The sequence below is a fragment of the Schistocerca piceifrons genome, chromosome 11 (genome assembly GCF_021461385.2).
Source record: "Schistocerca piceifrons isolate TAMUIC-IGC-003096 chromosome 11, iqSchPice1.1, whole genome shotgun sequence".
In the NCBI taxonomy this organism is placed as follows: Eukaryota; Metazoa; Arthropoda; class Insecta; order Orthoptera; family Acrididae; genus Schistocerca; species Schistocerca piceifrons.
Genome location: NC_060148.1, coordinates 34,558,825 through 34,579,802, shown reverse-complemented (window position 1 = coordinate 34,579,802; position 20,978 = coordinate 34,558,825). Strand labels below are relative to the sequence as shown.

The window sequence follows — 20,978 nt, the reverse complement described above, 5'->3', positions numbered from 1 at the left end:
TTTTCCAATTCGGCTTCCATCTCTTCTTCTGTCACGTTATCTGTTAGTTCCTCCCACTCACAGAGGTCTTTAACGCACTGTCTTCTGGCATCTGCCCTCTCCTGCCCGTTTAACACTGGGATTCCTTTCGAACTCTTTGTGTAGTCATCCTTGCATTTAATTTCACTGAAGGTTGTTGCGGCCTTTTCCATGTGCTGAATGCATCCTTCTTATGTTCCTTTTCTTTTCGATTTTTTCTAATTGTTCCTGCAGTCATCCTATTTTTCCTTCCCTCAAATTTTCGACTGATTTCATTTCAGCACTGTGAACTCCGACTTGGTTCCTGGAGTGGCAGAGAATCGTCCTGACACATCCACCTGATATTTTCCTGTCGTTGTCATCGATGGTATAGATTAGAAGATTTATGTTTCCGAGTCCAGAAAGCTCGTTTCAACCTCAAACTAAAACCACTTTAACCTTTTACACCGACGGGGTCAAGGAGAGAGCTACATGAGATGGTTGATGCGATAGCTCAGGGGTGAAGCGTTAACCCACCAAAAGGGTGACTGTGGTAGATGTAGGCTGAAGTCTCGCTGGAAAGATTTTTTTTGTTTCTTGTGTGGAAGAGTTACCCTCAAGTAGATCCACAAGCAGTTAAAAAGTCCTTAGAAAACTTTTTTTTCCTGTCTTGATTCAGTGCACTGTAGGTCTAAAAGTGAAAACTTAACGATTTGAAAACGTAGTTGCCGCTGTTTCGTCTTGTACAGAGATAATTTTTATGCAGAAAAAAGTGTAGAGATTTAGTTGGGGCACTGAATAACCTGTTAACTTGATTTCGTTATATGCCTGCACACACTGCTACTTTTCCACACATACTTCCGTGGCAGTTCTGCAACGCAACTTCATTATGACTGTGGGCTGCACTTGGTCACAGCCTGTTTTTGCACAGGAAGGCACAATATCTCGCCAACTCATGACTATTTATGGGCGTTTGTGCTATGGGAACATTGTTTTATTGTAGTATATTTTTCTTGTAAGGTTAGCTTAGTAAGTTGCAATTCCTTTGTGTTCGTACAGCGTATACCTCATTGGTTGTTTTGTTGGTTTATTGAACACGCTAGCTAAATATAAGAAATGCGTTATCATCAGGAATGTAGTCTCCCACATTATCTACCGTTATCGAACTTGTACTGTATTCATTCGATTGTTTCATTTTCCTTAACAGCGTTTTGAATGCTTTCTCTTTGGTCATTGATAAGATTTTCTTGTACTGTTTGCTTTTCTGATTGGAAACAGTGTGTTATTCGAACCTTATGAAAAATCTTTTGTAATCGGTGTTACACTGTCTTTTGGTGATGCCAATGTACGTATCTGCAAGGAAAACCGCTTTAAGTGAATAATATTAAAAATAAAGTTATTGAGTCATAATGTAAATAGTGTCAGGTGGTGCTAAAAAAGCGAATCACTCATGGTGAATGAGCTGCATCTCTACAGCACATGTAAGGCACAAAAAACAGAAATAGATACAATAGCTACTGAAGAGTACGACTATCCGAATAATCGCCTCTGCTCTCTATGTAAGACGTTACATTTGCCGTCGGTGAGTCTGGATATTATTCGTAACAGTGCTTTGGATCAGAATATAAGTTAGAGAAATGCAAACGAAACTCTGGGAAATGCTTCACGTATTGTGGCCCCTGGTCAGTACTGCAGCAGACAGTGTCTTCGCTGCAGAGTGAAAATCTCATTCTGGAGTGTCTTCGCGTCTTCACGAGGCAAAATCGCCAGTGATCATAGCATCAGCTGAGCCAACGTATTCACCGTCTCGCTAATCTAACGCAGAATTGGCAACGTCACAGAATTCATTTGGCAACCACGTGATCATTGATTTGGTCAATTCAGTTGATATTTTGTTGTCACTTCCGATAAATAACATGACAGATTCTCACTTCAGGTTGAACACAGAGGTGTCAAAGTTGTTCCTTGATTCCAGAAAGACCATTCCGCGCAGAACATGTAAGTAATCTCATATTTTAACGCTACTGAGTCTCTCTACTGGCGAAGTGTACCGCAGTGGGAGCGCAGTAGCAGCGCCAGCTGAATGGAGACCCGGCTCCTTTGACTGGGGAACGCTGCGCTAGCCGCAGGTGCTGGTCGCGCGACCAGCCAAGTAGCCATTCTGTCTGCTGCCTACACCTGCTCTTACAGAGTTACAGGCTTCCAGATCGAAAACCATCGAGCAATTCGTACCGCCGCCACCTTAAGCCTCATCACAATTTCAGTTTACTACCCAGTTGATCCAAAGGTCAATGATTCAAGAAACTGTTAATGTGTACCCTTTTAGAAATTATGTTTTCCTCCTTATACCACACACTGTTTGTGAATATGCACGGCACGTGTTCCCAGGCTTCAGCTGGCTGTAATGCAGCTCGATTTCGAGAAGGCTTTCGACAGGGTGAGCCACCAGTGCCTTCTGAAAACAATCCATCGCCGACATCACTGGTAGAGTTTCGAAGAACTGCACTTTGTAAATCATGATCAGTGGTCAGGTGACCAGGCAACCTGCGTTCACGAGTTGTGTGCGCCGAGGTGGTCCTGTGTGGAGGGCCTCGTTCGCCACTGCCGCTGAGGCCCTGCTAGCCGCTCTGCAGAAACAGCTGCGAGGGCTGCACGCATGCACAGACACACACACACATGTCGCCAGAATATCGTGTGTAGGGCGTACACAGGTGACATGGATGTGGTGATGTCCGGCGAGAGCGAGTCGCAGAAGGCGTTGCAGGGCACCAGCAAATACCAACTTGCATCAGGTGCGAAGCTAAGCAACATAAAATCACACAACCCCAAAACACGCGAGACCTCAGTTCAAGTTCTGGCTCTGGACTACAGGTCTAATATAAATCGTACTGCAGCTGCAAACTCTAAGAAAGTGCTTGCCAGCGTGCCAGTTGGAGTCAAAGAACATAGAGAAGGCTTGACGACATCCAAAGGGCACACTTTGCACATATGTAGATGGTCTCTAAAGTCAACTGCGTGGCACATGTTTTACCCATACCACATGAAACAGCAGCAAGATTTCTGTCAGCTACGAGACATTTTCTAACTCGTGGTAATATTTTTAAGATAAAGTTTGACACGTTGACCATCTCAGGCGGAAACAGGGGTGGGGATTAAATCTCACCGACTTTGGGAGAAAGTGACAAACTATATTCGTGTGTTCGACACACTAGATGCGGAAGAAGACACACAGACGGTCCTCACGTCGCACTTACCACACGAAATTACTCCCACTGTCTCGAATCCACCCACAGATGTACGGCACGTCGCCAATGGCTTTTATCGTTTTGAACAATTTTGATTCCAACTCAGTTATACTCAAACCAGAGTTGGCCGTCGAATATGGTAAAAGTCAAGAACATGTACGTGGAATTAATGAGAAGCAAAAGCGGAAACGTGACTGTACAAAAGTAGCCGCACTACAGCTGGAGGGCCATCTGGACAAACATCGGCACCCCTCACCTACCAGCAAGTGTGAAAACTACTCGGTAGAGGGCAGTAAACAGGAAAGTAGCAACCAAAGCGAAAGTTGAGGCAGTCCACCTGGGTGGTCGGCAGCACGTGAGAGAATTACTACCCGACAGCAGGCGAGGTTCGTACGCGCTCAAGTGAACGACATCTGGTGAGTTATGAGACAATTGTTGGCCACAATAACACGAACTCTACTCCCAGTACCTTGCCTTCCAATTCTTTTGAATCGTGGCGACGTGCCGCGTGAATAAAGGAATGCTGTAAACTGGCTAAGAGGACAGACAACGTACCACCTGCCAGCAGAGGGAAGCGAGGCGGGCGGGCGCTGGGTGGGTCGCCGCACGCACGCCGGCCACAAGCGGGCCACGGGGCGGCGCGTGCGTCGCTGAGGCGGGAAACTGCGAGAGGAACTTCGCAACATGTTTCAGTACATACAGTTACGTGGTACAGTGTGCAAACTGAATAGAAAAAGGCGTGAACATCATAATGTATCGTCCTTAAGCTCTTTTGTGTTAAACGGTGTTTCTTACTGCCTTATTTATTTTTAAGGAAACAGAAATCTAATTTAAAATACTTAGCTCAGAAGCACTCTATTTTGTGTTGAAGGAATCTCGGAGGAAAAGCTGGTCCTCATGACAGAACACGTCGTACTTTTTAGTACACTTTATTTCACTTCATTCCGTATGTTGAAACTCCTTTTGTCCAGAAGCGACTGCGCTGATTTCTGCTGTTCTGCGTTACACTCATCGTCACCCGCTGTATCAGGAATCGCAGCACGGAGCTTCCAGCGCGTGCAGTGCTCAGTGATGGCAGAAGACCAACTTTCCAAACGAGCCTCGGGAACTGAGGCATTGGCCGAGTTACAAGATGTTGAGAAATAAATCGGAAAGCAAACCATCGTGAACACAGCTTGGAAGGCGTCGCTCTCAGCTGAGTTAGTTTGTGTGCAAACACGGTCTTTCAGATGAAGTGCTAAAAATAAAAAAAATTAGAAATAAAAAAATAAAAAATAATGCGCGAAAATAGCGCAGCGACTCGGTGACAGGTATGGGGGAGGCGTCGTGGCCAGACCTCGGAATGGTTAAAAAATTAAATGAAATAAAGGGGTTAAGGGCGCGAGTTTCTAGTCTGCGTGTACTGTATTCGAATACCGCAACTCGCATGAATTTTAATTCGTGGTAATAGTTGCTAGTTAAGAAAAAGTTGAAATGATTCTTGCTACGAATGCTGAAGGTCTGGGTTCGTTTCTCGTATCCGGCAATCATTTTTACCAAGCATAAGCAGCATCTCTCCCACCTCTGGTAGCCTGGAGGAGAGTCGCTACAGGTTGGGCCCTGACAGAGGCGGAAGTCACGCCGGGTCGAAACTCTGTCACCAGTCACCTTTCTTAAGCGATATTTTTTTAAAATCAATGAGCCAATTGCTGTACAAGTCCGCAGCGCACTTGACTCTTACTGTATTCGAGCCTGAGACGTGGAAAATATTGACGATGGACTGGAATTCGAACTCGGATCTCCCTTTTCGTCACGTTTGATCACTTTCAGATGATGCATTTCCACTGCTTCATTGTCTCCACTTGTCTGCAAAGTCATAAAGACGTTCACAAGAGACACATCCCTGGGTTCGAATCCTGGCATGTCACTTTAAGTTGCAACATGAGCTCAGCAAAATACATGTGAGAAATTATTCTGATTTTACCGATTCTCTGGACTTTGTTAACAATAATGGTGGTACTGGTTTCGAGTCCCAAGTCAGACGGGCAGCTTTTCGTCCCTTTCGTGTCACTTTCAAACATGCCACTCCTAGCTACTGGTGAAAGAGAATAGCACAGTCGAGGTATCTTTGTATGTAGTCAACAACTGTGTGTCCAGGGTTCGATTGCTAGTCAGCAGAAAATTTTCATAATTTTATTTACAATACAGAAATGCGCACATTTCGCTGCTAATGAAGTAAGTCATTATATAACGTCTACACGTGACTAGAGGTCCGTGTCGATAGGTGTTGGTTTCGAATGCCCATAACACAAAACACTTTCGTCTCCTGGTTTCAGTTTGTCATCTCATTGCTGGTTAAAAATGACGGTTTCTGGCGTTTCATTCTGCTTAGTTAACCATCCGATTAAGTGCTGCGTTCGAATCTCCGGGAAGCAAAACTTTATGGCAGATCATTTCAAGTTTCAACTTGCACACTCTTTGTTACTTGTGACTGAAACCATACTTGAGATATTTCGTCTTTACTTGCTGGATTGCATTCCCAGATAGTAGCGAAGTGAGAAAACTTTTGTCGTGTCATTTAAAGGAGGATGCTGCTTTCTGAGGTTTGATTTATTACAATAAATTTGAATATGTAAGCGTAATGGCTGTGTAATGTACAATAACACGATTCCTGATATTTGCATTATCAAAGTGTCAGTTTGCATGTAAACCGATAATCACACAGAGCAGTTTTCTCTTGTGGGCTCATGTAGTGAACATTTTGTACAGGCAAAGACTGCATAGAACAACAACAAAGAATGAAAGAAAATTTCCGTTAACACAATTAATTAAGTCTCCAGCAACTATAAAATCTACGAAGCCAACAAAGCACAAGTGTAGCTGTTCTGTGTGTGGAAGTGTGATTCAACGTACACATCTGGCACAGTTCTTCTTCAATAAGACAAGAAATTTTAAATGTCATTCATACTGAAGTAATTAAAGAAAATAGAAATACTATAATTACGCAAGAAAACCAGAATTACACTCTAATACAAGAAGACAAGCCAGATGCTTTGTTGACTGAACCTGTAATGACGCATTATTCAAGACATTGAAATAATGAGAAAAAAAGCGAGTTTTGTTACCTTCATATACATTGATGAAAAGCACTCTAATCATTACAATATCTCCATTAGAACAACATCTGCTGTCTAGCCCATCAAACAACTGCATAAAACATGGAACAAGCACTCCCTACTAAAACATCTCAACACCGACTCGCTACTACCACATCTCAACAAGCACACTCCAGCACGACCTCTCGACAAGAACTCTTTACTACGACATCTCAGCAAGCACTGACTACTGCCACATCTCGACAAGAACTGCCAGTGGAGGCGGCGGAATAAAACTCTTTGGCGCAATCTCTGGCGCTGTGGCTCAGTGTAGCCACCTTTCAACTTGCAGGAATGAGTGTGACAAAATGTGGTAATGAAATTCTTTCAGAGGTTGTATAATGCTATTTGTAATGGACGATGAATGAACATTTTCTTATGAGGGGGGTAGAACAGATTTGCTGTAATTTAATACATACACACAATTGCGCACTGTTTTGTACTGTGGGAGGGGGAATACGGTAGGTTTGTTTGAGGACAGATTTGTATTCGCAACAGTTGTTTCGTCGTGTGGCTGTTTTCCCCATTCTGTGTGTTGTGTGTTTGCAGCAGAGAGTGGCAGTTTGTGTGTTTTGTGCAGGAGCCTCTCTGCAGAGGAGAGGGGCAGGAGGCTGGTCCAGGCGGCTGAGCAGCGGGCAGTGGGGGAGCTGAGGGCGCTGATCGCCGCAGGGGCCGACGTGGGGGCGAGGGGCGGGTTGGGGTGGACCGCCCTGCACTGGGCAGCGTGGAGGGGAGACGTCGAGGCGGCGAGGCTGCTGGTGGGGGCGGGGGCGGCGGTGGACGCCAGGGATGACTGTGGGTGGACGCCGCTGCATTACGCGGCACTCAATGGCTACGCAGAAGTGGCGGCTGCGCTGCTCGTCGCGGGGGCCGACAGGGGGGCCACAACTGGTGGTGGGCAGACAGCGCTGGACATCGCCAGGGAGTGGAACCACAGGCGGCTGGTGGAGATGCTGTCATGAGGCAGGCAGTCCAGCGAACTCTGTCCAAAAAAACAGGAACTGAAAGAGTTTGTACGAGAGCAATATTCATAATTTTTTAAATAAAGATCCAAAAAACTCAATCCCATTGTGACTCACTAATTGCAGGCCTCCTCAAGTAACATACAGCACACACATACTCTAAGGAACGTTGTAGCAAAACCCGGACAACTCCAGATAACAGCAAAATAATTCAGGTAACAACGGACAATCCTTGTTTCAAGAAAAATCTCTCAAGTACACTTCCAGACTAAACTAGGGAAAAGTCAACAGTTCACTGTGAACAAACACAACTGCTCTATAATATCTGATCGTTGAAAAGTATTTCACACCAGTCAGCAAGGTGCTACATCAGACTATTCTAATTTGCAACATACCGAGAGTAACGCTATATCAGATCTATCACCAGAACTTTCGCTCCTGATACCAGACTCAATTTACTTCTCCACATTCAGCAAACATTCTACTCTACCGTACCTGTTGTGTTTAATAACAATGAGATAGTAGTAGCGGTATTCACACCACATAATGCGACCATCATCTGGAACCATACAGTCAGTCTACATTTAACTAAACACAATCAGACCACAACAAGAGACGCATACAAAATGTGAAGGAAATCCTCTCTATCTGGTACTGTTGTCTCTACTTGACGTAAAAGATTGCAACGAGCAAAGTAATCCTAGTTGTATTGGAGACAGAACACCGAGGCTCGAGTTTCAGCACACGAAAGCAATTTCGCAACGACGCACACGAGTCTCCACACTCATCGGTCACAACGGCACAGCTGAGACGGTGACGCAAGTCGTGGAGCTACAGGTGATAAAATTACACTTACTTTGACTCGTACATCGAGTAAATAAGTGTAGTGGAGAGTGTACGCCTGTCAACTCAGCTGCTGTCACCTCACTTCACTCCCTGTGTCCGCAGCTCGCCGCTCCCCGCCACTCCGTGACTCCTGCCACAACTGTCAGCCGCCCCTCTGCTTGTGAGGCGCCAGCAGGCAAACGGCACAACAGTCCGTGAGGCCGTCACTCAAACTTCACTCACAAAGAGTACTGACAAGGCGCAGAAGAAATGCTCGGACACAACATTGCCTTCACGAATCTTTTCAACAGTAAAATTTCTTCTCCGAGACCCTCGTTATTAACGTCTACACTGTAGCAAGATTCGTCGTTTCCCACAAGCTCTTGGACCGGAGAATCGTGTTCACTTACGTAGTTCCACGGGAAACGGAATGTGTCCGTGTTGCGTGTGGCTGCACACGGTACAGTCAAGTTCGCTACAGCTGTGTAATAACGTGGCAAACATTTAGCTGAAAACTGTTCCTCGAGCTATGGTTTAAATCGTCCCCTGATGCTTCATCAACAAAGCGTTTTCTTCTGCCTTGCCGTTTCTCTCCGTCATCAATCATTACATTCAGTTCAGGTGATATTCCAATATTTTCTGCTACTTGGCAACTTCCTGCGTAAATAGTATCCCAACATTTCTCAGCTGATTTAATTCTTCAGCGTGACCCTTATTAATACTACTTGAAACATATGTTTCTCCAGTTTGAAGTACAACTTTACGTACGTTTATTGCAGCCAATAATTTCAAATACTTCTGAATGCTCCTTAGTTCAATGTGTTGCTCCAGCAGTCCAAGTTATTAGCAAGTTCAACCGCCCATTGTAATCCTGGCCAATTCTCGGCAAATGGATGCATGGCACCTACCCATACAGACCCTCTCGCTGCCGATATTTTCTTTTAAAACTGTCCGTAGCTGCCACTTTCATTTTAAATGAGTTTCTTAGAAACAGCAGTAGTACTGAAAACAGAGGAGAAACGTCATGGGGAAGTATCGCAGTTAACTCGAGTTCTTCTTTTTGCTGCGTCTTCCCGACATGTGGCACATGTAAGCTGACGTTTCGTTGCTCTGTGTGCAACTACGACTTCCATATCAGACACAATCTTACACGCCTCCGCCGCGATATTAAACGCTCTTTATGGAGGTAACAGAGAGCCATGTTGTGCATCTCGCCGAAAGTTCGGGACGCGCCTGACGCCCTCCACCTGGTGTTGTCTGCTACTGCGGCTCACTGGAACGGCACAGCACGCTACAGCAGAGGAGAAACAGCCCAGAACTCCATCCCCTTGACTCGCATCGTCAAACACGCCGGAATTCACTGCTCATATCGCTCAATAACCGGACACCAAATAGTCTGAAACGTGTTCCTGTTTAAAATCGTGTATGTAAATGTCTGGTTGGTATCTGAGAAATTGGTAAAATTTATTTTGATATGTAAATAGGTTAATCTCAGAGCGGGCGAGCAGAACGGTTTTGAAATGAAATTTTGATCGGAAGTATGTGAAGCACACGCTACACGATGCGAAATCCAGTCGAGGCACCACGTCAAACAATTCGCCTGCGAGAGAGCATGGCGTTTTCGATGAAACTTACAAGTGCTATTTGATTGCAAACAAATGACTCAGGTTAAAATGTTGGCCCTGAATGTTGTTAATGTTTATCTTCAGCCTCGCAAAGAATCACTGTACCAGCAGTTTTACGGTAATTACAGAGCAAATGAACACAAAATTTTACGCATCCAACTTTGTGTTAAAACTGTTTCAAAACTCACAAGGTAACACCTGTCTCAGATCATCTACCGATTTGCAACCTCTGAAGTGATGTACTTTCGCAGATATATCCCAACAATTACACTATCTGACAGTGGGCAATGGTAATTAAATATGTTGGCCTACCTCTGAGAACGGAAGGTTCGTTTCTTCTGCAATCTATTTAGTATTAGTATAATGACAGAACTGTCAAAAACCAAAAAAGAGGAACTGAAGTTAACGACTGACAAATGAGAGGAAGGTTCCAAGTATAACTATGCTTCACTAATCCACAACAGCAACACACCCTTCCGTGAATTACTCACAACTACACATGTCAGCACACTCCCTGGTGCGACGCGCTTACACACTACGAGTAAAATACTTGAAACGACTCACCACGCAGGAACTGGAGAATCTATTGTGATTTCGCGCGCTGCGTTGATAGCTACAGTGCTGTGCTATAATGCAAAACACATTGCCCACCTTGCCACCATGATTGTTACATCATTTCATATTTCGAATATTTTGTGGTATGTTATTAGTTTCGGCGTAATTTCTACCTTTTGTGTTTTTGCTGATACGTCTGTAGTTGACAGCCTCCAGCTGTTCCAGCACAATGTCTCCAGAACTGAGTCTGAATGCAGTGCTGCACGGCCCAGACCGTACATGAGAAAATCATTACGAAATATTATCAGCCCTGTATATGTTTACTTATAGCTGCACAGTAAAGGCTGATATTAGGAAAAATACTTTGTTTTTCTCGCATCTCCAGTTATAGAACAGTTCTTACAGGTAGCGACAATCTGTAGGAGACTAGAGAACAATCAGGTGAAGAAAGGTTCAACCGTAATTTCGAAAATGTAATGTATTTCAAATGACGCAACGGATATCCAATTGTGCAAAAAATGTCTTAGAGCTGAAGTGGGAAAATAAACATAATCGGTGTTGAGCGCACCGCCATCGAAGAAAATGGAAAAATCTACAAAGTAATGGAGCTAAATAACTACAAATATTCCAAAGTTTAGTTTTCGACCTCTTTCCTTTGGCAGATTCTTAAAATAAAACGTGGTATGTATGTCTGTTTTCACCTCTGCAACTGAATGTAGCCCAGTCGACTGGTTGTTGTCCCATAACGAAACTGCGGAAGATCTTTTAATGACGTGTTTTGGCCTACTAAATAATAATTTCGCGGTTGCTGCCTTGTAGCAGACTGGCTTCACAACGAGAGATCCAGAAAGCGTCAAAATTTTCACTCTCTTCTCAGATTTTCGTTCGTTTCACGAAGACTATGCGTTTCTCGGAGTTGAAAACCCTGAACAAAATTACAGTAGCCAAACTCTTCTACAAAACGCACCAATCAGGTCTGATTTTCTGACAGCGAGCGGTGACGGCGCTAGAGCGCGCTGAAGAACGGAGACTGCCGAAAATTCGGAACGCTCCTTTAACGGCCTTCGTCTGTTGTTCTCTGGTATTACGGCGCACTGCAACGGTACGGCACGCTTCAGCAGAGGGGAAACAGCCCAGAACTCCGTCTGCGTTCTTCCCATCACCAAACACAACGGCATTCACCGTATACATCTGGCGATGAAACTAAAGTGATATCTTTTGAAACGTGTTCGTATTTATTTAAACTCGTCGTTTAAAGTGTCTGTGTGGTGTCTGAGAAATTATTGAAATTTATTTTGATACCGAAATATGTAAATCTCAGTGCAGAGCATCAGAAATGTGTAAAAATAAAATTTTGGACAGAAGTATGTGAAGAACACGCTACACGATGCGAAACCCAGGCTAGCCAGTACCTGAAACAATTGGCCTGCGAGAGCGCAGGCGGTTTTCAGTGTAATTTATATACGCTACTTGTCTACAAAACAAATGACTCAGATTAAAATGTTGGCCCTGGATACTGTTAATCTTTATCTTTACACTTGCAAACAATATCTGTACCAAAAGTGTTTTTGTATTTATAGTCCAAGTGAACATAAAATTTAACAGATCTGAGTTTGTGTCAAACGGCTTAAAATATTGGCAAATAACACCTTTCTGAAACAATTTACCGATCAGAAACGTCTCAAATGATGTGATATCTTCACAGATGCATTCTGGTGTGTGACGGAGGATACTCTGAGTACCACAGGTGTTTCAGCCTTTTCCTGTTTCAGTCGCCAATGTGTTGTACTCTCATAAAAAAGTTTGAAATCGAGTGAAAAACTTCACGTCCACAAGAGTAAACAGCTTTCATAAGTTTTAGCTCAAAGTATCAGTTCCCATTACGATCAGCAGAAGTGCCGAGCGTATCCTTCACGTACTTCCGTTCAAAATTTAATTTTTATACAGTTCTGTTGAACTGTATTGAGATTATGAAATTGCATTGTCCTCCTTTTCCAAAAAGCTGCTTCACAACTGTAGTGGACAAGGTTCATTCTGACGCTAGGCTTACTGTAACTCAGGAAGCAATCGAGAACGGAGCTGAAATTGTGCCGTTTCTGTTGACATACTTCCCATGTATCAATGATTCGGAACGGAGGACTGTAGAATATTTGGTAAGTAAAAGGCCGTGCCAGGTTAGTCCTCAGGGATGGTGCGAGAAATATCTTCCGACTACTCGTCTGTTAAGAGCTCTGTCTGGTTTTTCGTCCTTTGGCGACAGACCGACGTTGGGCGGCCATTGCTCCCAGAATCCGCGCAACTCGTGACGTGTTTACTACAACCGATCCAGCGCCGTCACGCATGCAGCACGCTATAATCTGGAGAACTTGGCCTTGAATTGTTCTCACTGTCTCAACGTGGTATTAGTTAACTGCAGCAGCGTCTACGGAAAGTTCTCAGAACTCATCTCGCTTATAAGCAGTAACAATGTCGACACAGCAGTAGGGACGGAAAGCTGGGTGAAACGCGAAGTCGGTAGCAACGAGATTCTAAATTCCGGTCGCAACGTAGGTCGTAAAGAGAGGTCGACCGCTGGTGTTTAAAGCAGTGAGAAGTAGGATTACATTAGAGAGATCAGTGGAGATACCGAATGTAAAATAATTGGTGTCAAGACAAGCATTAAAGTTGAATCAAACGTGGTGATCGGACGCATCTATAGACTCAGCAGCTACAGTGGCGGAACAGTTTGAGGGGAACCTGGAGAATATTTCGCGTGAATTTGCTGGCCATGTTATAGTTTTAGGTGGAAACTTAATGTTGCCATGTATACAAGGAGACTCAGGTGGCTAAAACTGGTAGTAGTGCTAGAAAATCATAATAAATTAATCCAAATGCTTAACCGAAAAACTACCTTGAGCCATTAATCTGAGAAGCGACTGGTGAAGATAGCATCTTAGGCCTGCCGGCAACAAAGAGACTCGAACTTTTCGAATCTGTTGGTGTAGAACAGGGAATCAGTGATCCCAAGACCGTTAGAGTGTCACTGAAGACGACTGTAAACAGGAATACAAAGAAAGGTGGGAAGGTCGTTCTGCCTAGCAAGAGCAACGAGAAACAGGCTTCAGAGTACCTGAGCAGTCAGCACCAAAATTCCCTCTGCAGCACAAACAGCGTGGGTGTCAGTGGAAGAAGTTGAAGAGTATCGTACAGTACGCTGTAGGATCACAGCGATGAGTTTAAGGCCACTGATTTCCATAGAAGTGCGCCTCGGCGCACGCCAGAACACGAGAGAAGAGTCTACAGAAATGTCAGACATCCGAATGTCAACTATGGCACTCGAGCAAAAGAAAGAGTTCTTTGTAGGAAGAGAGGCACACCTGTAACAGGCTGCGTTACTCTCTACGTGACGAAAACCTGCGTAAACATTCGGTCTGGTGATTTAGGCACTTTACAGCACTTTTATCCACGTACAAGTAGCTTCAGGGGGCGACATTTACGCCGCGGGGAAAGTCGTAGGTGGGGGCGCGACGCGGAATGCGGGCAGCGAATCCGGCCGAGGACCGCGCATGCGCAGAAGCGGCGGGCGGGACGGGAACAGGCGGTAGGGGCGCTGCGAGCAGAGAGAGAGAGAGAGAGAGAGAGAGAGAGAGAGAGAGACCGGCCACACCACACCGAGGCCGAAAATAAATCGGGATTATCACTTAGCATATAAAATTTGCAACACTGTTTAGCGATTAGAGCTCCAGTTCTACTCAACAGCTTAAAATTCAGCCGTGATCGCAGACACCAGCGTCCGGCTGGCAGTTAATGTCGCGATATTACAAAGATATTTTCTCCCGATCTACCAGTAATTTCGCCGTTGTATCTCAGCAGGTTACACCTACCTAATGGCCGTATACGGTGTACAAACACTAAACACTATTTCGACAACAGTTGTTTCACTTATGAGACAAAAGGTCGCATTATAAAATTTCTGCTCAAAAGTTCAGCCATACGCAGTGTCACAACAATAACAAACTACACAGTTACAAGTATGTGAAATACGGACATGTTTTCATTACTCGACGTATGTCGGTACAAAACCCCCTGATCTAACGCTGTCTCCAGCACACGGCAGGCCGAGTACACAGCCAGACCGCCCGACACACACACTGCCTGCTACTGCCGTGAAAGGAAGCAACACCTGTGCTGTCGGTGTTTTGGTTGGCAGGAGAGCCAACACTGTGTTACTGGAGGAAGCCGAAAAGCACGCGTTTTAGCTCACGCAGGCAGGTCAAGGATATTAGAATTTAGAAAAAACGGACGTAGCTGGTGGAGTACTTAGCTTTAATCCATATCCGGTGAACGTCGCTCTTGACGGTACATGATTCACAGTATCAATAGTAACTTGTAATGGCGCCTTGCTAGGTCGTAGCAAATGACGTAGCTGAAGGCTATGCTAAACTGTCGTCTCTGCAAATGAGAACGTATGTAGTCAGTGAACCATCGCTAGCAAAGTCGGCTGTACAACTGGGGCGAGTGCTAGGGAGTCTCTCTAGACCTGCCGCGTGACGGCGCTCAGTCTGCAATCACTGACAGTGGCGACACGCGGGTCCGGCGTATACTAACGGACCGCGGCCGATTTAAAGGCTACCACCTAGCAAGTGTGGTGTCTGGCGGTGACACCACAGTCGGCAACAGATCTACAACGAATGTAATTACAACGATACTACAGAAGTTGAGTGCATTTATCAAATTCACAGGTTCATTCAGATTTATGGCCCAAAGTACTTGAAAATTGACACAGCAAATAGGACACCCCGTTTCCATTTCTCATTTAAGTGCCGACACGAGATATTTCTGCATTATGGGCATTTTCCAAAAAGCGTGAGCGTCCAGTTTAGTGGCAGTATCATCTCCTGAATCAAATCGAGGGTGGAACGGAGTGGAGTACAGTAGAAACAGACCAACACTTCACCACCACTTACACACGTAACTTCATTACCGCATCCTACGCAATGCAGGGCGGCCATCCTTGCATAAAATATTGCCCGGTTTCGGCCGACAGTTGTGAATGCTGTATGTCTGGAGAGACGCCCACACGGCCGTACCTTTCGAATACACCGATTCTCGTCCGCCCACCCAAGTTAAGCTACTCTGGATGGCGAGCGCCTGTTGGCTTTAGTTTTGTTCTTTCGCGTCCTCTCATATTTATACCCAATATTGCGGTAGTAACTGCATTACACATTTCGTACCACGTCGCACGCAATCTTCCACACCGTCGCCGTGGTGCTGGACACCCTGTGTAGAGGCGACACAGCGCACTCCTGTACCCAGCTGCTGGCTGTAGCGAGGTCTGAGAGGTTACGGCAAAACACACACCGTGTCCTCCAGAACTCAAAGTAGTGCCGTTAAGTCGATCTCACGTCGTACACAATTCCCGCCACGCGAACTGCTTACACGTTTCGTCATTTATCCACAGCCACAGCTACACAACGCCCAGCAAAGAATAAATCCGCACCATCACCTCATGAGCGTAATTCGTGTTAAAAAAATTCTTCGCGTTCAGTCTCGCCACCCAGGTCATAGTGAGTGCCGTGAATGTTTCGCAGCTTGCTACGGAGATTTAGGATTGGCGCAAACTGAATGCATCAAAGTGAAACACGCATCAAAGGCAAACACCTGTAAGGACTGTGTGAAGAACAAAATTGTAGTTAACCTCCCAGATGAGCGTTTGAATAGTGCAGCATGTGGTTCGTTGGGACTGAAATGCTCGATAAAACCGACTGCTGGTTCTCCGAAGTGAAGAAATCGTAGGCAGTTACTCTCGTAAAGAAACGGCCAACCATAGTGACTTAGATGACCAGCAAATGTTTCCGAAATAAATTTAAGAGTTAAAATTTCCATGCCGCAAGTACAGAAAGCGTTGGTGTATGGGATGAAAGAACGTGCTGAGAAGTGCGTGGTAAGGAATGCTTACATATTGGTAGCCCTGGTGGAAAGCAATCCGATGAATAGGAAGATGCAGAATAACGTGAAATCCGGTCGTTAATAATCACGACGTTTAATGTATACACTTTAGACCTATTTCTATGAAGCAATAAAAAAGTCAATCAGTGACAGAAACACCATCTTGCATGACATGGTTTCTGATATTGCTAACGATATAAGGAGCGAAAGAATTTGTGCTTCACCAAGTTGGACAACCCGCTTCGAAAACATCGCAGAAAATCACGTCTAGAAAGATAATAAAGAAGGTAGCGAGAAGAAGGTCTTAAAACTGTATAATTCAAATTTCGGTGTTGGTACGTTTCGTTTGATGGTAAAGAATACGATCGCTGTTCACAGTGACTCTACCGTGAACAATGAAACCAGTCCCTGAATTTGCGATAAAAGGACGCTTTCATTGAGAGGCGTTAAGAGGCGGATGCAGGGTAATACACATTATCACTGTGGGTGGCTCAGTGTCCATTGTTACCTGTGTCAATCGGCTGGAAAGTGCAGGACTTGTGGAAAGGTCAACGTCACCCACACACAAAGTAGTGATAGACTCATCGACATCTGGAAAAATGGCAACATGAGTGTTGTTACAGTTGTAATGCGTCACGCTTTTCTTCCGCTTTCAGGAAGCATATCCATCTTCTTTGTAGATTTGTGTTTAGCTTAACAAAATGAAACTAAAAAGCTACCGCCATTCACAAGCAGAATTAACCATCGAAGTGTTGGCAGAAAACAGTTCCACTCTTCCGCTAAACAGCTACTTTGTACATTCCGCCTCATACGCTGATAACAATTAAATTAAGTTCAGCCTGTGTCACATCTGTAACGGAAAAGAGTATTTTCTATTTCTGGCGACAATTTTGTGGGGCCTTTCGTCTTGCTACGGCTGCTTACGTCCGTCTGAGCAGCTGCCAGGCAGCGCCAGGAAACAGGCGCCACTGCGCACGCGCGGCGGCGACTGCGTGGGAAGCCCGAGGTTCCTGTGAGCAGCTGCCAGCGCGTTCGTGCGCATGCGCAGAGCTGAATTCGCGTACGAGCAGTGCCTTCTCCCGCTCCTGGCTGCTTGAAGCGCGGCTGTTTGCCGTATGAGCAGCAGCAGCGAGTAGCCAGATGCTACCCAGAAATTTTTTTTAATAATGCCAGATTCGCGCATGCGCAGAGCAAGCTGAGTTACAGTGCGGGGTCATTCTCCACGTGACTTGTGTGTATGTTTCGTGATATTGCCGGTCTCTCTTCCTTTACAGCTTCCACATCAAATGAAAACGAAACGGATTTCTGTGTCTGGCAGCCATCAAGTGAATTAATATACATTCTCATAATAATGAAAGACTAAAATAAGTCAGTAGTTTCAATTTTCTGATTTTATAGTATTACCACGTTATTAACAATCAATCATTAATGTCTTAATGAAGCAATTTCCGTCAGTTCTGTGGAGAACTTTGCTTCTATTAATTTTTTTCGTTTGAGGCAGTTAGTTTATTTGAAACGAAGTGTTTCGTTCCGCACTATTGGCGATAACAGGTATGAAGCTGACTAAGCAGGCAAATTTGGTCAGTAGTTTTGAACTAAATGTTTTGTTTCAAATACACACATCAAATAAAGTTTTGCATCACCCCGCTTCACAGATTTCCTGAAGACAGACGTCGGCTGTGGATATTGTATCACAGACACGGTCCCTTTGACTGTCCAGAGATGTCACTAAACCGTCCCAAAAGATCTAAACAACCATGCATGAGCAGCGCCTATTAGATGGAGCGGGTCCGACAGCTGATCAGTTTGAAATGTCTCTTGCAGCGGTCTCTCCGCGATATTTTCAGAAATTTTATAAATTATATAACTCAGTGCATATCTCGAAATATCTCTTCTTATCTTACCGATTCCTGAACTTTAATGTACGATGATTATCAATGCAAAGTAGTTTCAAGTCCTATTATTCCTTGGAGCGTGCATTTACTCCATGGAATAGCTCCTCTGCTGTCTACGTTTTCTCTTATGAAAAGAATGAAGGGGTGCTTGCCGATTAGCCGTGAAGGAACGAAGATGTATATGTATGTATTGTTGAGTTAGTCGCCATCTTGATGAGATTCTGTATGAGAAGGAATTTAATACACGAACTAAACTAAAGTAAGTGTGTTCGCGTGTTATTTAACTGATTATTATTGACAGTGTCTGCTTACTACGCTGTGTTGCACGGGATCGGTGGGGAACGTCTGATTTACACTGGACGAACCTGCCGTTTTGTATGCTCAAGATATCCAGTTTATTACTTTCAATAAACGGGCCAACACGGTCTTACCAGCAGATCTCCGGTCTTCCCCATGTAGTCACCGAAAGTTAATAATTATTACAAATGTTTTGAGGAGATGGACTGACAATTTTCATCGCACCGAGACTTCGAAATTGCTTCACTGCCTTATGCAATTTAAGTTAAGCTCAATTTAATCAGGATAGAACAGTATTGAACTGTGTGAATGTGATAAGCCTGCTTTGTGAATGAAAATTCCCTTAATATACGCATGTTTTTTACTATCCCGATCAGTGAAGCTGAATCAGGCCGGTGTGAGAGAGGTTTTTAAATTTCAGATCGCACAAAAAATATTAAAAGTTCCAGTCATTCCACCAGGAAGGAGGTACACGGCTCGTGTGGTCTGTAGTTCAACTACGCCTAGACGGCCGACGCCGCGGTTCGATCGCGTCCGCATTGTTACTTTGTGCCAGGAAGGTCTCTCAGCAAGGGGAGTGTCCAGGCGTCTCGGAGTGAACCAAAGCGATGTTGTTCGGACATGGAGGAGATACAGAGAGACAGGAACTGTCGATGACATGCCTCGCTCAGGCCGCCCGAGGGCTACTACTGCAGTGGATGACCGCTGTCTATGAATTTTGGCTCGGAGAAAAACCTGGCAGCAACGCCACCATGTTGAATAATGTTTTTCGTGCAGCCACAGGACGTCGTGTTACCACTCAAACTGTGCGCAATAGGCTGCATGATGCGGAACTTCACTCCCGACATCCCTGGCGATGTCCATCTTTGCAACCACGACACCGTGCAGCGCGGTACAGATGGGCCCAACAACATGCCGAATGGACCGCTCAGGATTGGCATCACGTTCTCTTCACCGATGAGCGTCGCATACGCCTTCAACCGGACAAACGTCTGAGAGGTGTTTGGAGGCAACCCGGTCAGTCTGAACGCCTTAGACACACTGTCCAGCGAGTGCAGCAAGATTGAAAAGGCTGTTTATGGACGACGTGATCCACCAACCACTCTGAGGGATCTACGCCGAATCGCCGTTTAGGAGTGGGACAATCTGGACCGACAGTGCCTTGATGAACTTGTGGATAGTATGCCACGACGAATACAGGCAGGCATCAATGAAAGAGGACGTGCTTCCAGGTATTAGAGGTACCGGTGTGTACAGCAATCTGGACCACCACCTCTGAAGGACTCGCTGTATGGTGGTACAACATGCAATGTGTGGTTTTAGTGAGCAGTAAAAAGGGCGGAAATGTACAGTTTCCGGAACTCTCGGAACCGAGGTGATGCTTTCAATATATAGAACGTAATAGTAAAAATGTTAACCAGATGTAATTACTTACCGAATGAAAGAAGGAGGTACTGATTCCTGTGTGTTTAAAAGCCTTCTTTCGGGCAGAGCATCTTCATTTTGCAAATAAAACACAGTTGTTGACAGAAAAAATAGTGGCAGCCAGAATAAATTCATAAATGTGCTGAAAAACAACAGGAGGACAATGGTATTAGTGCAGTTCATAAGGGAATATGTAGACAGCATTCGAGATAGCAGGATGTAATGTTAAAAATGTAGCCAGATGTTATTACTTACCAGAGTAAAGAAGGAAGTAATCAGTTCTCTACATTTGAAAGCCAGCTTTGCAGCAGCGCGTCTTCCCTTTGCAACTAAAACGCAGTCGATGGCAGAGTAAGTGGCGGCACCCATAAGATGCTGATAAAGAGAAGGCGAACAAACCCATTGCTACATTTCATACAGGAATCTGTAGACAGCATTCGAGGTTCCAGGATGTAATATTAAAATCGTCAATAAGATGTAATCGCTTAGCAGATGAAAGACTGAAGTACTTATTTGGCCATATGTCAACACCAGTTTTCCAGTACCTCATCTTTATTTGGAGTTAAAGCCCAGCAGGTGGCAGAGTAAATGGTGGCAGCCAGAACAGACAGCTTAACTTGCCGAGAAAGAGCAGGAGAACAAACCTGTCACTGGACAGGTCTACTGGGAGTCTGATTTGCACTTCTGGATTTTGTACCTACTACGTATGGCTAAGACGCTAAGAGACACTTCTGAATCGCTTATTATTCGCTCGCTGTCTTTGCTCAGAGCAGCTATGTCGCTGGAAGGTGTGTTCGTCTTTGTCATCGCTGCTGGGATAAAGGAAACATTTTTTCTCATACAGTACTATAAGTACAAGCCACTTTGTATGTTAATTTTCACTGTCATTATTTTTATGTAATAGATACAACAGAACACATATCACGCATGCTCTAACATAACTCACCCCGATCTTTACACTACATCATTTTACAAGCAGAGATTACGTAAAAGAAGGCAGCAATGATTTTTTTCGTCAATGACAAAGGCATCACAGAAGATAAAAGCAACACGAGAAACAATAAATCGAATTTTGCGCGTCATAAAGCAT

The 20,978-nt window shown here is 44.7% G+C and overlaps 1 protein-coding gene across 2 annotated transcripts in view; it reads left to right on the top strand.

The window, feature by feature from the left end:
- The window catches only part of LOC124720430 (FYVE zinc finger domain protein UPA1-like), a 602,177-nt gene extending 594,738 nt beyond the window's left edge, over positions 1–7,439 (top strand). For both annotated transcript variants that reach the window (XM_047245779.1, XM_047245780.1), the window contains exon 4: positions 6,957–7,439. In XM_047245779.1, coding sequence (XP_047101735.1) covers positions 6,957–7,338 — 382 coding nt within the window. In that variant the 3' untranslated portion in view covers positions 7,339–7,439. The remainder of the gene's footprint in view (positions 1–6,956) is intronic.
- The last annotated feature ends 13,539 nt before the right edge of the window (positions 7,440–20,978 follow it).